The sequence below is a fragment of the Nyctereutes procyonoides genome, unplaced genomic scaffold (genome assembly GCF_905146905.1).
Source record: "Nyctereutes procyonoides isolate TBG_1078 unplaced genomic scaffold, NYPRO_anot_genome, whole genome shotgun sequence".
In the NCBI taxonomy this organism is placed as follows: domain Eukaryota; kingdom Metazoa; phylum Chordata; class Mammalia; order Carnivora; family Canidae; genus Nyctereutes; species Nyctereutes procyonoides.
Window position 1 is genome coordinate 40,333,177 of NW_026575044.1, and position 22,664 is coordinate 40,355,840.

General features: G+C 42.1%; 1 protein-coding gene across 1 annotated transcript in view; it reads right to left on the reverse strand.

The window, feature by feature from the left end:
• COLEC12 (collectin subfamily member 12) overlaps nucleotides 1–22,664 on the reverse strand; it is a 181,560-nt gene that overhangs the window by 148,445 nt on the left and 10,451 nt on the right. The window contains exon 2 of the mRNA XM_055324621.1: nucleotides 14,261–14,311. Coding sequence (XP_055180596.1) covers nucleotides 14,261–14,311 — 51 coding nt within the window. The remainder of the gene's footprint in view (nucleotides 1–14,260; nucleotides 14,312–22,664) is intronic.

Here is a 22,664-nt window from a genome sequence, read left to right on the forward strand (position 1 = left end):
GCAGAATCCGTAGTGACTTCAGAATCTAGGTCCTCTATCTAACCTCCATTTCCTTGCAAGTATCTTTCAAACTATAGTACAACTATGTTGATTTTTTTCTCCTCCCATTAGACCAGGAGGACCATAAATACTGATGCCATGTCTCACCAATCCAGTCCCAGACTAGCATGGGGCAGGATATAATAGGTGTGGAACAGTCTAGGATTTTATTCCTTGAGCTCTCATGGAAGGCCCAAGACTCATGCAAACTTCCAATTCCTAGTGAAAGTTAACTCTTTCCAGAGAATGTGGCTGAGCAGGCAAAGAGGGCCTCAGCCCCACAGCCCAGGGAAGCCAGTTCAACCTCCAGCTCTGCAGACCACTGTTACTCTGGGCACCTCCATTTAAAGGCAGCTTCTCCTCAGACGGCATTCTCTCTCAAGTCCCTTTAAAGATGGCCCCTTCTCACCTGCTTTCTGGAAAGAAAGGGGAGATAGGAAGAGACCCCAATAAAACCGTTAATTACAGAATGTTTGTGTTTCACACTCTCCTCTCTGAGCTCCTGCCCCACATCTTGACACCTCCAATCCTAGGAGCCTTCCATCCAAAGCTCCTTGAACTTCTCATGTTTCTGAAAGACGAATCTCATAAACAACAGCTTCAAGGACGACAGTGAGATTTTAGCAATCCGATTAAACAGTGCAAGGGACTATTAGGAGCCTCCATCCTTTCTAAAACTTCCTGGTGTATTTGTACTTCACAAGAGGTCTGTCATCTTAATCAAGTTACATAGAAGTAAACTAAATTCAGGTGAAGCAAAAGGACATTCCCTCAGTCTTTCTGAAGAAGCAAACATCTGGTCCTACCTTAGAGATTTTTAGGTGCTTGAGGGCAGGTCTTTGCTTCGTTCAGTCTTCTTCTGACACTAGACACTCTCTGACCTCCTCCTCCCCAGCGCCAACTCCAATTTGTCTTCTTCCTGCTCAGACCTTGCCACTGCTGTCTTTTCCTTCTCCTGGATCTGAGTCTGTGCTGTAACAGTTCGATGTGGGGTCTGAGCCTCTGCCTTCTCTGAATTCAACTTTAGAAAATGTTCTTTGTCCACACAGAGGCAACTTTGGGGAGAGGCCTGCCAGATCCTGAGCTAAGGTAAGGTTTAAGACAATAGCCTGGGGGCACCTGGGTGGCTCAGTCTGCCTTCCACTCAGGTTATGATCTCAGGGTCCTGGGGTCGGGCCCTGTGTTGGGCTCCCTGCTTAGTGGGCCTGCTTCTCCCTCTCCCTCTGCTGCTCCCTCTGCTTATACTCTCCCTGTCAAATAAATATTTTTTTTAAAAAGACAACACCCTGAGTACCATGCACATCATAAGCACACAAAATACCTTACTCTTCTCAAATATTTGTTGAGCTGAGGAACTGTCCTAGGTACAGTAATGAACAAAACAGACACTATCTCTGTCCTCACTGAACTTACAACATGGTTAAGAAAAAAATCTATTTTAAAAAAAAATTACAAGGATGCAAGGGTTCACTCACTCTCTTCTGCCTGCAATCCCTGCCCTCGAGGACTAAATCAGATGAGTGCATAACCCCATGTCAAAACCTGCAGCACACCCTGCTACCTCCAGTTCTCCCCAGACCTGGGTCTTTCCCCTCCTAGCCCTTCCTTCTAGCACCCTGGAACTTCTTCAGCTATCTCCAACTGTGGGTGTACCAAAATCCACCCAAGTGCTCGGCAAAGGGAAAAAACAACAAAGACTTTCAGTTTATCAAAATCCACCTTTTCTAGGTGTTTGCAATTAAAATGGAAATAAAAGTGAATATTCTTTTTTTTCTTCTTTACTTCATTCTAAATGCTGACTTATTCCCAATTTTGAAAGTAAAAATTAACTATTTACAGAGGCAGAGAGGGAAGGAATTAATTTAATAATATCCCACCTGGGAAAAAGGACCAGCTCACAAGCTTTGAAAATATAAGTATTCCTACTTTACACAACCACAATCTCAGAGGAAGGAAAAAAGCCCCCAAAGCACAAAAGACCTGGAACTTTTTTTTGGTGGATTCTAATACTTGTTCATTAACTTGAGAAGGTAAGAAAGTCATAGCTCCCAGTAGGCCATCTTCTCAATAAAACATGGCTAAAGTGATTTTTTCCTTTGTTGATGATTAGATTTATGTTTTCATGCAATGTGTCTTTCATTAACATGAGAAGAAAAATTTCATAATATAATAAACATAAACATATCACTGAATTGAGAGAAACTGTAAATTTTCTTGCGATTATTAATGGAAATATTATGCTTTTTATTAAATTTGCAGACATATGTATTTGAATAATTACCCACTGATTTTATGAAGCTGGAGGGACCAGAATCTTCCATGATTGAGTGTAGAAATCTAGAATAAGTTCAAATCCAGAATGAGTCCAAAATACATAAGCCTAGAAAATGCTTCAATAGCTCCAAAGTTACACGAAAGGAACATATAACCAAATGGAAAACCAATAATCATGAGAGCACTAATATTTTCAACAAAATGAATAAGAAGAGAGTTTTCCATCTGCCAGTTTTGCCAACTAACTTTTGTATCAGGGAACTGGGAAAATATATCTAAAGTGGAGGTACCAAAATATTTATTCTGAATTGTTGAAGTAAGTAAAAGTAAAAGTAGTATCATGTACTTAAAATCAACTGTAGGGGCAGAACAAAGCTTTGGATGACATTACAGATACAAACCCGTAACACTGCATGGCCTAAAATGTCTTCAAAATCATCTACTCTAACCTCTTCATTTTGCAGAAGAGCTTATTTGAGGCCCAAAGAGTTTACATCATTTTGCAAAATTCACATAGTTAATATGTAAGAAAAAAAAAAGACTACAGTTCTGATCTCCATTCCTCCAATTCAGAACTCTTCAAGTACCCAGTCATGCACACACACACACACACACACACGCATACACACATGGAGGGTGTGTGTGTCTGTGTGTGTGTAGACAGGAGGGAGTAAGGGTGGTAGAGACTGAGAGCTCAAATGAAGTACTGAATTCAGTAATTTTCAAAAAAGTCTAATTTTCTATTTTTTTTCTCAGCAATGAGCATTTGCAGAATACCTTCTAAATGTCAGGCATTTTGCTAAGTACTTCACTTACATGAAATAATCCTCCTAATGCCCCTGTAACATAGGTAGTTTTGTTACCCCTCTTTCCATAAAAAACAAACAAAAGGCTTAGATGGTGTAAGTTTATGAGTTTAAGATCACTTGGGCTCCCTGAAATCCTTATTCACAGTCTTCACTGTTTATAGGAGGTCCATTTTGGTCTATCAAAAGTGCAACAAATAGTGAAGGCTTCCAAATCAAATTATTGTTACACACTATCAGCATTGCATTTTAAACAAGCATATAGCTGCTGTTAGTAAGCAGAGTGGATTCACATGGCAGCAGTTTAGAAACAGCTGTGATCGGCGGTGTGTATACCATATGGAGACGGAAATTACCTTCCAACCTTCTTTCATGGGCTTATATCAAACAGATTCTTACACCTCATCCTGAACCTTTGCTGTGGGGCAAAGGAAAGGGATTCTGTATATGCCCTCTTAACTTGCACAGACGGGAAGGGTGAGTATATAGGAGAGTCCCAACCTTATCCGGAAACCACTGAAGTTTTGCCAATACTGAACTTAGAACAACACTGGAGACAGAAAGAAGAGGCGGCTCACATTCCATCTGGCATGTGGTGCCCTCTATTGTGCCTTTTGAAATTCTGCTGGTGGGTGGGGAACAATTTGTAGGGTTGGCTGATATTTTTCTTTTATGCAAATGTAACAACGTTGGAAAACTCTTGTCTGCTTCTCATTAAATTTGAAATTCCCAAAGGCAAAGCCTAAGTCTCCCTTCTTTACTGTGCATGATGCCCAACACATAATGGATAGTTAATAAATGTCACATCATTTTCATATTGCATTGACTAAGAATGACATCTTCCCATGAATCTTGCTTGCTTTAACTTCTCAGCAAATCTCACAAAGTGCATATATTTTCTAAGAAAAGAACACTGTGTAAGGCCTATCTTTCTTGCCTGAATCTCTTTCCCAAACTCTCATTAATGTTTTATGTTTCACTTGCCTTTTCATAGGGCAAAGGGACAAACCCACCCCACTCCACCCCCATCCTGGTTTCCCAACTGTTTTACTCGTTTTCCACTCTCAGAGACTTGCAGAATTTATTCACGAATCTCTGACATCCAGTTCATATCACTTCTACCACAAAATGGCAGCTCTCTTGTCTACCTTTACTCTATGAGTCTTTTGGGGGACCCTTTGATGAGGCTTATGAACTAGACTTTACAAGTACGCAGATTTTTAAAGCATTTTTGGTTTTCATAAAGATTATTATACCTCTTATTTTCTGGGAAATTGAAAAAATGAATTATAAATGTTGATGATGATTAATAGTCAGGAAAAGGACCTTGTTTTTATTCATCTCTGTACTGCAATTCACAGCACATGGAGGGCAGTCAGTGAATGTTCGTCAGAATGAGAAGTACTCCCAACTCCCCTCCATTATTTCAAAAACAATTCAATGGTAACATTCTAGATAAAATATGAGGTAGAGTAATCACTACATCTTCATATTCTTCATCAATGGTCCCAGTAATGTACTAAATATGAGCTCTCATAAGGATTTCCTCTTACAAGTACAAAATAAAATAGAACCCAAAGGGGAAGAATATGCTTCTCTCTCACTTATGCTGCTGTGAATGCCTGAGCTTAGATTGAAGACTCAATCTAAAATGTCAACAATAATTTTACTTCTGCATTTTCCTGCTTCACAGAACAAGAAGAACGTGACAGAAAGGTTATTTCAAATATCAGAGAATAGAGGCATCTTTAGGCATTTGGAATAAGAATGTAGTCTAAATTTCTGCCAGAACTTTTGCAGACTTCTAGTTCCAATCTCCTGTTTTCCTGACAACTCTCTAGTCCTTCATCTTTTCAGTGTGTGAAAGAAATTGATCTATGTATGGAAATATTTATACCAATAAAAAAAACTATCCTAGCATATGAAAAAAGAAGCTTGTTTCAATCAGGGCCAAATGTCAGCTTTCAAAAACTTATAAAAAGGATAAAAATGAAAAACATCGGAAGAAGCATAAAGTGTTTATAGTTATGACTCAGAACAGGAGACCAATTTCACAATGTTTCCTGTGGCAAGAGTTGTATTCCCTAAGAATACAATATGAGAGTTGTATTCCTGAAAGTTCAGCACCTTGTAGATCCATTTATAACATAATTATAAATCACTTAAAAGTAAACTTGTAATTACTTTGTGAATAAACTGAATTTTTTAATGTGTTATATAAAATATGATAATTCTGTAAGTGGAACAAAGGAATAATGGATCAGATTATAACAAAATCATGTTGTTATTTAATAATAATAATTGTCTAAATTAACATTAAAGTATAAAAGTAATCATATAGTTACAATATGATGTTAGATATTATGAATATTAAGTTACACATGATAATAGTGGTCCTCACTATACATTCTACCCCAAAGGGGTAGCCCAAGCCAAGCAGAGCCAGTCCATTCCTTTTGCCCTTAGCTGATTTAGGAAGAGACTGTGACTCAGTGTTGGCCAATTACATGTGACAGGGTCTACTAAAGGCCTGGCATAGTTTCCTTGCTTCCAAAAAGACAAAAGACTCCTTCACCCACCTGGAACTGCTACAGCCACCTTGTGACCATTCCTGTCACGTTTCACAGTACATACTTTTAATGTAGTTCCCCTTCACCTGCGAGGCACTGCTCTAAGTGTTAATTCATTCAGACTTCCTTCAGGAAGATACTCAGTTACCCCTATCTTTTGATGAGAACAGTGAGGTGCTGAGAGGTCAACCTGTCCAAGGCTGTCTCTCCACTAAGTGGTAAAGCTGGAAATTAAACCCAGAGTCCATTCTCTCAGCCAGGAGGATGCTATGGCACCTCTCTGTGAAAGCTGCTCTTAGCCCCCAGTGTGTGTTACTTTCCTTAAACTACATTCTTTGCTGGTGGCCACCAAGTCTTTAATTATTTTATAAAACACCTGCAAGAAAATCAACTCCTTTGTTACTCCCTGAACAAAGTATGGCACTGGTGCAGAGGAGTCAGGGCCGGGAGGTTTTGATGCGGGGAGGACGGAGGAAGGGAAGGATCAGAGAGCATGAGGCCTATCAAGCCTCATAAAGGGGCTTTATGAACACAGGGATGATGGTGCCAGGGGGAGGGAGGAAGTGGGGGAGGTGAAAGGAAGGGGGGAGGGCTTAGAGTTGTCAACCATTTAATGGCAGCAACAGTTCAGGGCAGACCTGCCATATACCTGCCCCCCCCCTATATTACTCATGATTTCATAATTCATATGCCCAGCAAGGAAGGTTTTCTTGCTATTCTCATTTCACAGATCAACAAAGTGATGCTTGGAAAATTTGAATGATTTGCTTTTGAGAGGCAAAGTCAGCATGTGACCCAGACTGTCAGAATCTAAAGCCCGCCAGCATCCTGAGGAGTAAGGGCACCAGCAAGGAACACGAGGGAAGAGAGGAGCCCCTCTAGTTCACAACTTTGCTGAGGACCATGTCTTCCCTCAAAACTCATGACTCTCAGACGTTGTTCCTTTTCCCAAGGGGCCTCCAAAGGAACAACTTGAGTCTTTCAAGGAAAGTTTCAGAGTTCGTCTGTTTTCAGTTACTTGAAGTTGCTACCAAAAGAAATCACTCTTTCCCACCCTACCCCGACCAACCAAGCACTGGAAGCAACCTAATGCCTTCATGCTGTCTGAGCAGAAAAATGGCTGAGTAGATTTTTTCCCCCTTAGTTTTTCTAAAAATAAAAACAAACCACATTCAGCTTCAACCCAATTGTAGGAAAAACAAATTATTCTCCCTCCCCACACTCTTACCAGGATTCATAAGTGAATACAAACCAGGGAAGGGTGGGGAGGAATTCTACTTTAAATGGTTGAAAAATACAAGGTTTGAATCTTCAACCTATACACACTATGAATCAGGAAACATAAGTCCGCATATAAACAGCTGCTGGCTGAATCCACATACACCTATGATCATTTGTTTTCCCACCAAAATCTTGAGATGCACCAAGAATGGGTGTCTCTGTGTGCTTCTCAGCTGTGAATGGAGTGGAAAGGTCATTGGGGACTGGCATCAGGTTGGATTCCAATGTTGGCCATGCCACTTAGCTTTGTGGGTTTCTATCCTCCTCACTTGCAGACTGCAGGTAATTCCCTTCAAGGCACTCCTGAGAGACTTAAATGAAATAATGAGTGGAAAACTGCCCAGCACATTGTAGTTACCCGAAAAACAATTCTCAATGGCTTCTTTTACAAGAAAATAGTTTTTAAAAAATCATAATCACATGAGAACACCATGAGGAACAGTTTTTTTATTTCCACTGACGAGCAAGAAAGACTAGGCAGGGAGGCCCTGGCCTACCAAGTGAGTTCTCGATGGTAGCAGAAGTGAAAACCTGGACACACACTGTTGGCAAGAGAGGTTGTGAACATTAATGGTAAAAATGAGGAAATCCGCTTAGATTATTTAAAAGAAAAGTGACAGCCACCAAACTCCTTTCCTCAGGTCTCAGGAACATCATGTATGTGACTGGAAGCAGAGGGTAGGGGGGCCGTGGAAGCTAGTCTACAAACCCCCTTCAAGGTGATTCTGACTGAGAATCTCTTCTGTGTCTACTTCTCCACAAGCCATATGACACCAAATTCTTATAAAATCAGAAATATCAACTTCATTAGGATTTACAAAGCCACATAAAACCCTGTCAGTAAGTGATGCAAATGGCTTGAATATTTCCAAGAATCCCATAGGGATCCTCAGACTCTTGTTTCCTGCCCTAACTAGTTTCTCTGAACAGGGTCAGTCCTTTGCCTGATCTAATACCATTTCTGTTCAAGGATGCTTGGAAAAGGTGCTACTGAAAGGCCAGTCCCATGCTGAATTTACTCAATCCTTCCCCACAGGAAATGACGGAAATTCCTGGCATTCTTATCAGGGAAAGGGATGAGCTCTGCTGGTGTCAGTCATGAAAGGCCCTGGTGGGAGGGATGTGGGGATCCCTTCTTTGCTGTTGGAGGTGGATTACTTCAAAGCAGGGCCTTCTCCAAACCCTAACATGAAGCCAGGCTTCTAGAAGAGTCCTGCGAGAGGAGAAACAGGCAGTCTGGTCCCTGTGCCCAAACAATGAGAAGTGGGGGCATCCAAGTGACTATTCTGCGGCATTCCCCAAAGACAGTTTGGTATTCTCTCGGCAAACTCTTTCAATCCTCTGCACTGAAATCAGAAACTCACCATGTACCTCAGACATAACTCTTCTTTCTGGCTGTTTGAGCATATATGCATCATGCTTTTTCAGAAGTCTACGTGGCCTTTCACACTTTTAGACATTTAGTTCCTCTAAAACTCTTGACAAGAAGTGGCTCACTGATTTAACTGGAGTCACTGAGGTTTTATGTCTAATGTCTGTAGGGTATGGGTTCAGAGGATGGTGAAGGTAAGGAGTAGGACAGGGGCTGTTCTGGAGCAGGGCTGGACTCTGTATCAATTTCTCAGGCTGCTTGCATATATCCAGCACTATTCAGATACTCCTGCTCATGTGAAATTATCATTCAAGGTGAACAAAACTATTCAAGGGTACGTACACTTTGGTGAACATACTTAGGAAAAAGGCATCTAATACCCCTTTTGGAACTGTAACCCTTACATAATTTTTCAGTGATCTTCTCAGAATTTTCCCACTTAGTTTTTACAAAAGACTTGAATTTTGCCCCACAGAAAATGTTTCCTTTAACTCTTCATTATTGTTTCACAATTTGCCATTTTTCAGATCTTTGTCTCTCATAGCTATTAATAACTCCCATAGTTGAGCCCCAAGGAAGCAATTTTGTCAGTTTTGTCAAATACAAATAACAAATGCTTCCAGCTGCTCCCCGTTGGTCACTTGCAACCCTTAAGTCTACCCATGGTTTTCACAAATGGACCCATGTATCTCTTGCTCCTCCACCATTCCAGCTTTGGACATCCTATTATTACACCAGATCAGATTCCAAAGAGAACTCAAGACGACCCAGTGCAACCAAGGAAACAAAGTTGGTCTAGGTGCCCTTCTGCCCCAGCACAGAAAGAAGGCAAAGCAGGCTCTTGAGGGAGGGCTCAAGACATCTGGCATGGTGTTCACCATGAGATGCCCACACCATCTACCTGGGTGCTGGGGCACAGAGCTGCTGTCCCCAGGTCTTCTAGCCTTTCATAGTTTTTTGCAATAAAACAAGAGGTAGGATAGAACAAGAATTCATGAGGCTGCTGGAAATTAGAAGGTTCTAGGGGCCTACTAACTCCTAGGCTCTATGTTCAAGCAGCAGGACCAGAAGGTCCAAGAAGGATCCCAATATTAGAATAATGGTCAACACTTATGGGATGCTCACAGTGTGCAAGGCACTGTGCTAACCCAGCATCACATTTAATTCCACAACAACTTCATGGAGCTAGCCTATTAAGACCCAAACTTTACAAGTGAGGAAGTAGGCTTTGCAAAATTCACCTGAGGTCACACAGTTGGTGAGTTTGGGAACTCAGATATAAATCCATACACCTGGTTCCCATGTCCATACACATAACCACTGCCCCCACCTACAAGAAAGACAAAAAAGCAGCCATCAAACAGGAAAGATAACACCTGGCCTGCTGTCCTCATAGAGTTGTTGTGAAGGAAAAATATGTTTGTAAATCCTTTGGGAAGATAAATATGACACACAAATGTGAGGTGGATTTGCTATGATCATTTCTACACAAGTTCTGGAACTCACCTCTCTTCCCACACTTCCCCCCTTCTCCTATGGAATTCTGATGCACTTATCCCTTGGAACTGAAATGACATTCTTCATTCCCTCTACTCTATATCATTTTAATGAAGAAAAATTTAAGAAAACATAACTTGAATACATTTATGTTAATCATATGACTAATCGGAAAGTTTCAGAAGACATTCTTGGATCCATTTACCACAAATTCCAAAATACATAAATTTATATTTATCCCTTATAATAGGAATTAATTCGCCTTCCTTTTCTGCTCACTATAATAATAAAGGATGCTAGAGCCATATGTGATATTTTTAAAGAAAACAATTACTGAGAAATATGTAGAAAAATATCACTGTAGTGTATATGGTATTCTATCTATAGAAAGTAAAAATCAATATACAGGTGCCTCCTGTTCCAGGGAATGAATGTTGCCAAACTGTAACTATGGTTACATCCCAAATTAATTAGCTCTCTATACTAAGACCAAGAAATGCTAGCCCTGAGAGCCTGATCAAAGTTTGAATATACTTACTTCATTAACCTTTCAAAGTTTCCCCTCATGGAAGCTTCTGTCAGAGAAGCAAATAAATGGCAAACCCATCAGGTTTAAGTCTGTCTCTCCCCTAGACACCTGCACAGAATTTTGGGAAAGGGGCTAACTTCATGTAGCATATGCTTCTGAATAAGTACCTACAAATATCTTTGGAAACAAACCACCAGGTAACAATTTGCTAAAACAGTGAGTGACCCCTTTGCCTTGTGAATAATGAACCTCTGGTCCATCTGTAGTCTAAATTCAGTTATGCAAATCATAAACAAGATATACCTAAAATTAGACAAAAACTAAACCCTTTATGTTACCCAGTCTACTTCTGCAAAAATAAAAGCCGACAATATTACCACGTTGAGAAGTAAATCACACCCTGACATCTCTTCAGGAATGAGGTTTCAGACTGTCACACTTTGATATTTGGCAGGGGCCATACCAAAATGTCTGAAGAGTGATAACAGCCTCTAATCTCGGGAGCAGGATGATAGCACGTTTGCTTCTAGAGTGTTGCACTTTCAAACCACTTGTCTACCTGGTATCTCTCTTAGTCTCAACCACAGGCCTGTGAGGTAGACTTATCCCCCTTGGCGGGTGTCACTCTGCTTACTAGGTAAATGCAGCATCTGAGGCCCATGGAGCTAAGTGACTGTTTTCAACTCAGTAGAGTAAGTAGGGGCAAGTCCTACCAGGCTGGATGCCTCTCACTCACACCACCATACACTGACTTTGTCTTCCTTTAATGGTTAAGGTTTAACCATACCTGAAGGAATGGGTTCTTGGGTTCTGCTGCATTCAGTGACTAGCTTTGGCTCCTTCTTAGGAACTGAAAACTCATTTACCTTCAATAATATTAGATCCAGATTCCTAGGGCCTGCAAAAATGATGAGGCTCCACGGGGGGGGGGGGGGGGCAGCCCAGTTTAGGGTGTTAGAACTGCACTCTAGAGTTCTAGACTCTTCTAGGATTCAGAAGTTGAGAAATCACCTCAACCTCATTGTGGGCACCTTCCTCAAGATTAGGTTTGCCTAAGGGATAAAGGACCCAGCATCCAACCACAGCTCCACCTAACTTGGTTGAACAAGGCCTTTATCTGGGCCTCGCCTTACCTAACTATAAAATTAAAGGCTTATTTAAATCACCTCAAAGGTTCTTGAATCTCCAAAATTCTACTCTACTCCTATGCTAGACATCCATCACTTTGCCTAAAAGCCGAATCCAAGAATTCTCAACACTGGGACGCCTCTTTTTTCATAGCCTTTTCCAAGATGTTCCATGTTAATTTCATCCCCACTGTCTACTCACCACTTGCTCTCACTCTCACCCTGCCCCTCTGCAGTATTAGTAAGCTGTTATCATGTGTCCTCTAAGTCATTGGTTTGTGATTTCCATACACAATTTAGCCATCACAAATTAAATCTTTCAGCAACTTATTATTTTTGTGTATTTTTCACCAAATCCCCACCCATCTAGCTAGTTACATGGTCATGAAATTTTAATTTTTTTTTATTTATGATAGTCACACACAGACAGAGAGAGAGAGAGAGAGAGAGAGAGAGAGGCAGAGACACAGGCAGAGGGAGAAGCAGGCTCCATGCACTGGGAGCCTGACGTGGGATTCGATCCCGGGTCTCCAGGATCGCGCCCTGGGCCAAAGGCAGGCGCTAAACCGCTGCGCCACCCAGGGATCCCGGTCATGAAATTTTAAATAAAATTTTTCTCAAGGTCACTCTTTTTAAAGAAATCTTTCCTCATGGTTCTTCTTATTTCTACTAATGTCCAAGTAAATATTTGAGGGGTGCCTGAGTGGCTCAGTAGGTTAAGCATCTGCCTTCTGCTCAGGTCATGATCCTGGGGTCCTAGGATCCAGCCCCATGTAGAGCTCCCTGCTCAGTGTGAAGACTGCTTCTCCCTTTGCCCTCATCCAACTCATTCTCTCTGTCTCAAATAAATAAAATCTTTTAAAAAACAAATGTTTGAAATCCGCTGATTTCCAAAATAGAAAGGCATGTCAACATTGATTTTTGCCTTATTTTTACAAGTTTGATCTTCCTCTTATTTCTACCTTTTTTTTAATTTTTTAATTTTTAATTTTTATTTATTTATGAGAGTCACAGAGAGAGAGAGAGAGAGGCAGAGACATAGGCAGATGGAGAAGCAGGCTCCATGCACTGGGAGCCCGACGTGGGACTCGATCCCGGGTCTCCAGGATCGCGCCCTGGGCCAAAGGCAGGCGCCAAACCGCTGCGCCACCCAGGGATCCCTTATTTCTACCTTTTCATTTTTGTTTTCTTTTCCTTTATAATTCCTGGGTTCACTCTTACTACCACCTTCAGTGAGCCCACCACAGCAAAGCAGAACAACACAGGGCACCAATTCCAAAACACGTAATGTGCAGATAAAGAACAGTAGTGTGGAGGGGGAGAGAAGGTACTGAGAAGGTAGCCAGCATATGAATGGAGGAGCTATCTATCGGCTTGGTGCCACTGCATTCCCCTTGTAAACCCCTATTTTTTCACAGAAAGAAATGTAGAAGTGTATACCCAGAAGGAAAAATGTTAAAGCAACGAGGGAACCAGAGCAGCTGGGGACTGTTAACTTTAATCAAAGTCCAGCCAGGAGTTGTGTTTTGTTTTGTTTTGTTTTGTTTTTAAGTAACAGGAAGTAGATTCATTCTCTTTTATTCTCTCTCTCTCTCTCTCTCTCTCTCTCTCTCTCTCTCTCTCACTCTCTCACACACACACACACACACATGCATTCACTCATTCTTTCTTCTTTATCCTTCATTTCCACTTGCCAAGACACAGAAACAAGCTGGACAGAAAACCCCAGTTCCCTTGAACTATCTTTGGAACTTTGCAGTGTTCACTGTCAGTTCAAAACCGAACTGCAGGGCATGAGAAGCATAATCAAAGAGCGACAAGCACTGTGTGCAGAGCCTAGGAGACAGAAAACTGTGTTTTAGTTCCCTATGGCTGCTGCAACAGATTTCCACAAACGTGGTGGCTGAAAACAACACAAATCTGTTCTCTCACATTTTGAGGGGCCAGAAGTCTGAAATCAACTCCAGTTGGCTGAAATCAAGATGTTGGCAGGGCTGTGCTCACTCTGGAGGCTCTGACCAGAAAATCCACTTCCTTGGCTTTTTCAGCTTCTAGTGACCACCTGTATTCCTTGGCTTGCGGCCCCTTCCTCCATCTTCAGAGCACATCATTCCAGTCGGCTTCAACCAGCACACCACCTTCTCCTCTCAGTTGTCAAATAACCCTCTCTCTGCCTCCCATGAAAACATGCTGACAGGGCTTAGAGTCCACCCAGATAACCCAGGATACTCTCCTCATCTCAAGATCTTCAATTTAATCACATCTGCAAAGCACCTTTTGCCATATAAGGTAACATTCAAGTTCCAGTGATTAGGACATGAATCTCTCTGTGGGCCACTATCTAGCCTACCACAGGGCACCTGTGTCTAGCTGGGTTCCTAGAGAAAGTCTTCCTCTCATTTATCCATTAAGTTATGAACAAGAGGCTTGAGATAAATGGGCAAAGGTGTTTTCCAAATATCAAAAAGAGAAGTCTTGTGTATTTTTGCTCCTGTCTTGTCACAGATTTGCCTTGCCTATTAAACCATTCTGTTTGCATCCAGTGAACCCAATGAGCATCCCACTACTTCTCGTGCCCGGGCACAGCTCCTGTTCCATTACCCTTAGTGTTTTAAGAAATCATCACCTGTTACACAGAAACTCAATTTCCAACCATAACTGGGCCTCAGAACCACACATATCCGTGTGTGCTGAAGGTCCAGCAATGGCCTGTTATCACATCTCAATCAAGCAGAGAGAAGGAAAAGAGCTTTTCTAGAACTCACCAAACCTCTTGTAACCGAAGGACTGCACCTCCTCCTCCTCTGCAAAGTCGTCTGTGGGAGAAGAAAAGACACAGTGTTAACCCTGTGAGGCCCAGAAGCTCAGGGCCAGTGAGGGATTCAACAGCTGTGATCTCCACCTGCTCTACCCTCCCCTTTGCCCACACTGGTCCTTCTGCTCCTGGAACATGTCATGCTTCCTGAGAAAGACCATAGTCCCTGCACTGGCTGTTCCCTCTGGCTGGAATGCTCTTCCTCCCATTCTTGAGGAGACTCCTGCTAATTCAGGGCTCAGTTGCAGATGCCTTTCTGGACCACAACCTGGCCATTCCCTGTCACCCCATCGTATTTTAATATTACTCTCCAATACCATCCTTATGTGTGTGTGTGTGTGATGTGTGATCATGCATTGTCTGAGCACATGCTTTTTCTGTTTTGTTTCCTGAAAGAATCCCCTGTGCCTGGAATGGTTCCTGCCACAAAGCAGGGGCTAAATAAATCCTGTTGAATGATAACTGGATAACCAGCTGTCCACAGGGTTATATTATCTTCACATACCTGAGCCTAAATCCCTCTCTCTCAGGTGCCAGGTTTGGGGTCATGTATTCCACTAAATGTGGCATCTCAGGAGCCCAGCATGGCTTCTGCAGTTGACAACAAAATCCTTCCCCACTCCCTTTCCATTGGATAACTGGGACCCATAGATGGTTTCCCAGTAAATACATTTTCGAAAGACAGCCTTGTTGTGGAAATTCCTAAATATAGGCCCTCCTAGACACAAAAGAAATAGGTCAGCAAAGCCTTCTACCAAGAGGTCTAAATCCACCAACTCCCTCTCCTCAAGATAAATGCGATGTGATTCTTTACCACATTGATAAAGAACCTATTTTACAGTCTGCCAGGTGTGGGGCTGGTGATTTCTTGTGCAACTTCTGATGACAAGTAAAGGTGTCGAGACTAGGCCTTTCCAGGGAGCCCTAATCAGTTAACCTCGAGCTGGTCACCATTACCGCATCAGCACATAGCTCTCTCCCCATGTGCAGTTCAGTACAAAAGCACTTGTTTGGCACTCACTCTGGACCAGAGATTGCCAGGCAGTGGGCTTCAGAAATGAGTGAGACATGGTCCCTTCGTTCAAAGAGTTGACAGGCTTTCAAAGAAGGAAGGGAGGCAAGGAGAGGAAAATAAAGCCTCCGTGATCATCTTTTTCAGACCCCAAATGGGATGCAGGACCTGGATATATCTGAACCATGGAAAAACTCAACAGGCATGATATCTATAACAAAGGTAGACCTTGGAGGACTAGATCGTTATGAAGTGCTAGGAGTACACTAGTGAGTGAGCAATTACTTCCAGCAGAGAATGGGTAAGTGTGATAGCTCTGTATTTCTCCATTGTTTCCTCATTCGAAAAACAGGGCAGGGATCTTGCAGGGAATGTAGGAGGCCAGGCCTTCACAATTAGAGCAGTCTCTTATGTCAAAGATTAAGGCTTTGGTCATTTCTACATGGAACAACATGCTTACGACCCAGACAACTGTACCTTTCTCAGTCCCTCGGTGACAGGTTCGTTCCACAAACACATATTAAGCTCCTCTGTGCCAGCTTTCCTAAGTAATCCTATCACATTAGGGGCTGAGAAGCTTGGTCTAGTCTCAGTTAATGAGAAACCCTTATCTGCTGCTTCAGCTTAGAAATCCATGCACTTACTTATTATCCATTCATTCAATAAATACACATTTAAAGGCTAGTGGAGTGGATGCAACATGGACAGGGGTAACGGTGCCACCCAGACACCAGCTTCCCTGCCAGCTCCAGCCCCTCCACCACCACCCACATCTGCAGAAGGAACTATTCACACACACACACACACACACACACACACACACACACACACACACCGTGAACCAAGGAGGCATCACCAAGGATCCCACAGTGGAAACAAGAGTGGTTTGTGTTAAGCTGATAGCAAACAGCTTACAATTTCCCCCTTAGACATTTCTGTTCTCCCCCCCAAAAGCTCCTTTTCAGCAGGCCTACCATTAGTTTGTTTGTTTGTTTTCTTTTTCCTTTCTGATCTTTTTCCCATGCAGCATTTAGTCTAACTGACTCCTGTCTCCTTCCTGAAATTTCCCTGGGAACTTCAAATGTCTCATATTTTTGTTATTAAAGCAATTCAGCTCTGTCTCTAAATTAACATACTCAAATCCATCAGAGAACAAAGGCCTTCCAGGTGACCCTAGTAAGACTTGAGGATCTCCTGCTTCTTGTCTTAAGCCTCATCCCAAAAGGATCAGGATTCTTATAGCGGCTGCTGAAATAATATGAACTTTTGTCTCCTCCAACTCTACAACTAGAAAATTATGAGCCCTGAGGGGTATAAGTAACATCTCCCTTGGATGATTAGGGAAGGTGTCAACAGAGAAGTATCTTAAATGAATCTTAATGTTTTTCCTCTGGAGGACAAAAGAGAATTTGGGAAACGTGGCATACTATAGCCCTTTCTTGGCAATTTTTTTTTTTTTTTACGATAGTCATACAGAGAGAGAGAGAGAGGCAGAGACACAGGCAGAGGTTGAGAAGCAGGCTCCATGCACCGGGAGCCCGACGTGGGATTCGATCCCGGGTCTCCAGGATCGCGCCCTGGGCCAAAGGCAGGCGCCAAACCGCTGCGCCACCCAAGGATCCCCCTTTCTTGGCAATTTAAAATGGTTTCTGAACTCTCAGAGATCTGAGAAGGACTCATAGAAAGAGAAAAAAACGGGTGCTTGGAAAAAAAAAAACGGGTGCTTGGGTGGCTCAGTGGTTGAGCATCTGCCTTTGGCTCAGGGCATGATCCCCGAGTCCTGGGATGGAGTCCCACATCAGGTTCCCCACAGGAAGCCTGCTTCTCCCTCTGCCTATGTCACTGCCTCTGTGTGTGTGTCTCATGAATAAATAAATAATATCTTAAAAAAAGAAAGAGAAAAAAAAACTTGCTTAACTTTGTTTTACTCCATGTTTTCACCAGTTGACCTTATAATTCTCTTCTCCTATCCTTGAAAGCAGGGGCAAGTTGGTCAGGTAACACTTGCCTACCATTCACTTGTGCAGCTGGCCCCCAGACCCCACTTCCACGTTCTCCCAGCTGCACAGCCAACAAACAGACCATTCAAGCTGGTAATGGAGCCAGAGGAAGAGAAAGAGGCCAGGGCCGATGGTTCTGTGGGGACAACCCACAATAGGCTACACGAGCCCCAGGACCGAAGAAGAGAGGTGCTCCTAATTTAGAACATTTTAGAGGGCAAAAGACTACAGTTTGGCCCACCATGGCAGACAGATGGGTTTGAGGACAAATAAGCCTGACATGATATGTGGTGTTGTATTCTGTTCTCAAAACCTTTCCCTCATGCCCTCACAGACCCAAGCTAAGTGCATCCCAGACCATCTTCATAGAACTGAGGGCCTGTAGACTCGATAATCTCAACAATATTCTCCCTAGAGAATATCCAGTCACCCTAGCAACTTGCCACTTTCCAAAACCTGTCTCTCATACCATCTAAGCCACACAGCTGCTACATACACCCCTACACAAGCAAGAATGTGGCTCAGATGTAAGGCCTCTAAGTTCTTACCTACAGAGGTCCTAACTTGATTCCTGCTTATGGCAGCAGTTTGCCAGCAGGGGAGACACAACTTTAACATACAAAATAATAAAACAAGTTTAAAATAATTTGAGATTTATATCTATAGGCATATACGTTCTAGGCTTCCACAGCTGTACTTCAGCATTTTTGTTTCAATATCTATGGGCTATATTGTCTTTTGCTTGCCTGTTTTTTTTAAATAATAAATTAATTTTTTATTGGTGTTCAATGCTTGCCTGTTTTGAAATGTGATTTCTATTTATTTATTTATTCTTACCTTCCTTGGTATCTGGCACAGAACCACCCTGGCCAGAGGTTTCATGATTGAGAACGATGAAGAGATTTCTGTTGCTGATTGATTCTTTGAGCCTCGCTATTTCAGAGTACCATGAGTTCAAGGGAAGACGCTCCAATCAATTTGAGGATCAAGTGTGTGATGCCCTGTGGTTAGAATTCACCCCTCCTTCCCCTACACTCCCTTTGTGTCCACGTGACAGCACTTGCCTCTGTCTGCCCCATATTCTAGTTCCTGGTTCTTAATGCCACCAGATAGAAAACAGGAAACTTGCCATGTTGCATCCTCAGCAACTAGTACACTGATGGCATATTATAGATGCTCAGTAGTTGTTGAAAATTAAGTTGATTAGAGTTATACACGTGTCTATCTCTACTGCCAGCTGATGAATTCCTGATGGAAAGAGATCAAATCTTTTTCTTTTTGAAAAAAGATGTTTGAGGAAGATAAGAGAACTAATATTTAGTTAATACTTCCTATATGTCAGGTACTTTCCATTCATTATATTTCTGTTTTACAGATGAGAAAACTAAAGCTCAGGTCATAACTTGACCCCAGGTCTTGCAGCTTATGAGTAGACAGACTAAGACCCAAATATGGGCAGGCCATTGACTTCCACATTATGGTGATCACTGACCCTCCAGACCCAAGAAACCGAACCCTGGGCTAGCAGCAGAAAAGCTAAGATGCAGTGCTTTACACCACAGAATCCTGGAAGGGCTAAGGAATTTGGGGCACAGGTCACTCCTGACGGAGAATCAAGGTAAGGCTCAAATAGAAGAACAGAATGAACATACATTAAAGAAGCAGCTGACTATAACCAAAAAGATAATAAATTTTGGTGAGGATGTGCAGAAACCATAACCCTTATATGCTAGTGGTGAGAAAGCGACATGGTACAGCCACTTTAGAAAATGGTCTGGCAGTTCTTCAAAATATTAAGCAAAGAGACACCATATGATCCAGCCATTCCACTCTAGGCACACACCCAAGAGAAATAGCAACACAGGTCCACGCAAAAACTTGCACGCAAACGTTTGTCACAGCATTAGTCATAACAGAGAAATGTAGAAACAACCTGAATGTCCACAAAATGATGAGTGGATAAATTAGCGCAGATCCATACAATGGGGGATTATTCAATGATAAAAAGGAATGAGGCACTGACACATGCTATAACAGGGATGATCTTGAGAACATTTAAGTAACAGAAGCCAGTCATGAAAGACTGCATATTGTATGACTCTATGAAACTGAATGTCTACGCTAGACAAACTCATGGAGTTGGAAAGCAGGTGAAAGGTTATAGGGCTGGAGGTTTTTTGGGGGTGAGGAAATGGGAGTGACTGCTAACGGGCATAGGATTTCTTTTGGGGGTGACAAAAATGTTCTAAAATTGACTGTAATGATGGTTGTCAAACCTGTGAATATGCCAAAATAAAACCAAAAAACCCACTGACTTATACACTTTGAATAGTTTGTGTGATATGTGGTGGGGGGGAAGCAGCTGGACCTCCCAAGTCCCCCCACCAATCTAGGTCACTGGCCCTTCCCAACTATGGCAGGAGGTCTAAGATTTACTATTCAGAAAAGTAAAAAACCAAAAGATCTCTTGTCTAGGGGACACTGGGAATGGCCGAGATGAGGGGACTGCAGTGGAATCAGGGGAAAACAGAAAGTGTATCCACTGAATGTCCTCTCCCCCAGTCAGTCAGCTGGCCTATACCCTTTAGGCCAAAGCCTGGACAGCTCTTCCTGGGAAATCTGGCCAGTTAAGAGAAAAACAATGATTCTGATTTTGGGAGGTCCCCAGTGGAATAGCCCAGCCAGTTCAGTCTCGAGTGACAGCCACAGTTCCAAAATCCCACCCAAACAGAGGGGTTCTAATTAACCTTTAATATCCTGCTCCTACAGAAAAGAAGACACCAGATATCTGACACAACCTCTGATATGAAAAGACAAAAATGAAAATAAAGAAACCAGATAAAGAAATTTGGAGGAAATACGTATCATGTGACATGATAATTTTTCTTTTAAATCTATCACTAATATCCTTAGAGAGATAAGACAATGCACCCATAAAATAAGAACAGGATGATATAATTATAGAACCATAGAGAAAAAGAAGGAAAAGCTCTCAGAAATGAAATGTATGCTCACAAAAATAAAAACTTAATAGAAGGGTTGGGAAATAGAATTGAAATATTCCCAGAGTAGGGAGAAAAAAGAAAATAAATAGAAAAAAGTAAAGGCAAAAAATATTCAGAGAATCAATTCAGTGGGTCCAATGTTCAATGAACAGGTGTTTCTGGTAAAAGAACAGAGGCAGAGAACCATTGGAGGAAAAATGAACGTTTTTTAGTACTGAAGGATAGCAGTCTCTAGAGCAAAAGGGTCCATTACTTCCCAGCACAAGGGAAAGAGATCTGCTCCAAGGCACACCACTACAAAATTTCAGAACACTGAGAACAAAAAGAAAATCCTACAGCTTCCAGACAGGGGAAAAGAAAAAAAAGAGAGAGAGATGTTACTTACAAGGAAAAAACAAAAAAGAATGACCTCACATCTCAACTGCAAAACTAAAAGAAAATAGATCAGTGCCTTCAAAATTCTAAAGCTAAATTATTTCCTATACAGAAATCTCTCAAATGAATGAGTAGGTAACATAAAGATCTCTTCAGACCTACAGATCCCCCCAAAACCCTTTATGCACACTTTCCTCAAGACATTATTAAAGAATGCATTCCACTAAAATTAGGAACGAACCCATAAAGATGTGTATGTGTATCTGTATACATGCACACGTGTATACACCCTAATCTAACCCTAACCCTGAGGAGGTCAGAAGGTTCCACGGAGGATTTCTTCAAAAAGATGGAGATGAGAGAATATCTCCTACAGGTGAACATATGTGTAGAGATTTAGGAGAGTGGAAGAGACTCTGGGATGAATGATGATGTATACATGCATGAGAAGCAAACCAAACAAAATAGCAAGAGGATTATTAACTCCAGAGGAAGAGAAGTTATGCAAGAAAGAAATAAGAGTCAGCTGTGAAGAGCATTTATACCATTATAGTCATACCAACACTGAACAGATTTAATCAAGATTGTGATGTGACTATATTGGGACGATCTGCAACAGAAGGCGGAAATGAAGGGTAAAGAACTAAATCCTTATCTGCTATAAAGGGAAGTCAGTATATGATGCCTAAACTCAAAATAATGGTAGTAATAATAGGAATAAGAGGAGGAAGTACCTTAAGCATGTCACTAAAGATGAAGAGCTGAGGAAGACTGTCTACATAAAAGGCTACCAACAATTCTTTCCAAATCTCTCCATGTGCAAGTCAAGTCCATTTCCACTCTCTTGACTCTGGGAAGACCCTATGACTTGCTTTGGCTGATGGAATTTGCCAGAAGTGGCAGTGGGTGACCTCAGGAACCAGGCATGAGATGCCTTTCAGCTTCTGTTTTCACCCTCCTCACAGCCAGTACCATGTCAAAAGTCTGACTACCGTGCCAGACTGGAGGCCCCCCAGAAGAGAGATCTCTGGAGGATGAGAGACAATGATGGGAAGGAAGCCATTCCAGCAGCCCCACTGATGCCCAGCCATAGGGCTGAGGCTGGCTGGCCTGGCCAACACCTCGGGAAGCAGAGGCCAGCCCGAATCACAGAATCTTGAATAAATAAACAACTGTTGTTTTAAGCTGCAGGGTTTGGGGATGGTTTGTTAGGCATCAGTAGATAACTGCAAGAAAGTAAATGCCAAAAGAAAATGCTAAAAATGTTCTTAAGAGGTTGCCTCTGGGTACTGGAAAATGATGAAACGAAAGTGGGCCGGGCAGGAAACTGCTGTTTTTCATAATAAATCTCATTCATAATAAATATTATTTGACTCCTTAAACTATGTACATCTCTGTCTTTGATAAAAAAAATAATAAAGCAAACAAAACAAGGGAATGTGGGTGGAAGATAAAAGTCAGGTAGACAAAAATGAAAATGTGCATGTCCTACAGATGCTGATGACCAGGAAAAGGTCCAAAGGTCCAAGGTGCACCCTGCCTCAAAGAGCCAGCATGAAGAGTTCAGCCTGAAGCAAGAGAATACGAAGTTTGGGCTTGCAGCTTTAAATCCCTGGCACAGAGTAGGTTCTGGCAAATGCCAAATTGAACAGAACAAGTTCAGACTTTTTTAGGAGCCAGGCTGAAGGACCGTGGACAGAGGCTAGGCTGAACTCAGACTTCTTTTTCAAGCTGGGTTTGGAGATGCTGTCCACATGTGTGTCCATCGGCGCTCTGTGCTGTTTCCACCTCAATGCGGTCCCAGGGCTTGCAAAGCCATCATTGTTAGAACAAAATGGTACTGTCCCATTGGTTGTTAAAATGTTTAACTGCTTTCAAACCAGCTGGTGGACATGCTCTGCTGGGAGCATTCCTGCAAGCTGTCCCACTGAGTTCCCACCACCATTACCACCACCACCAATT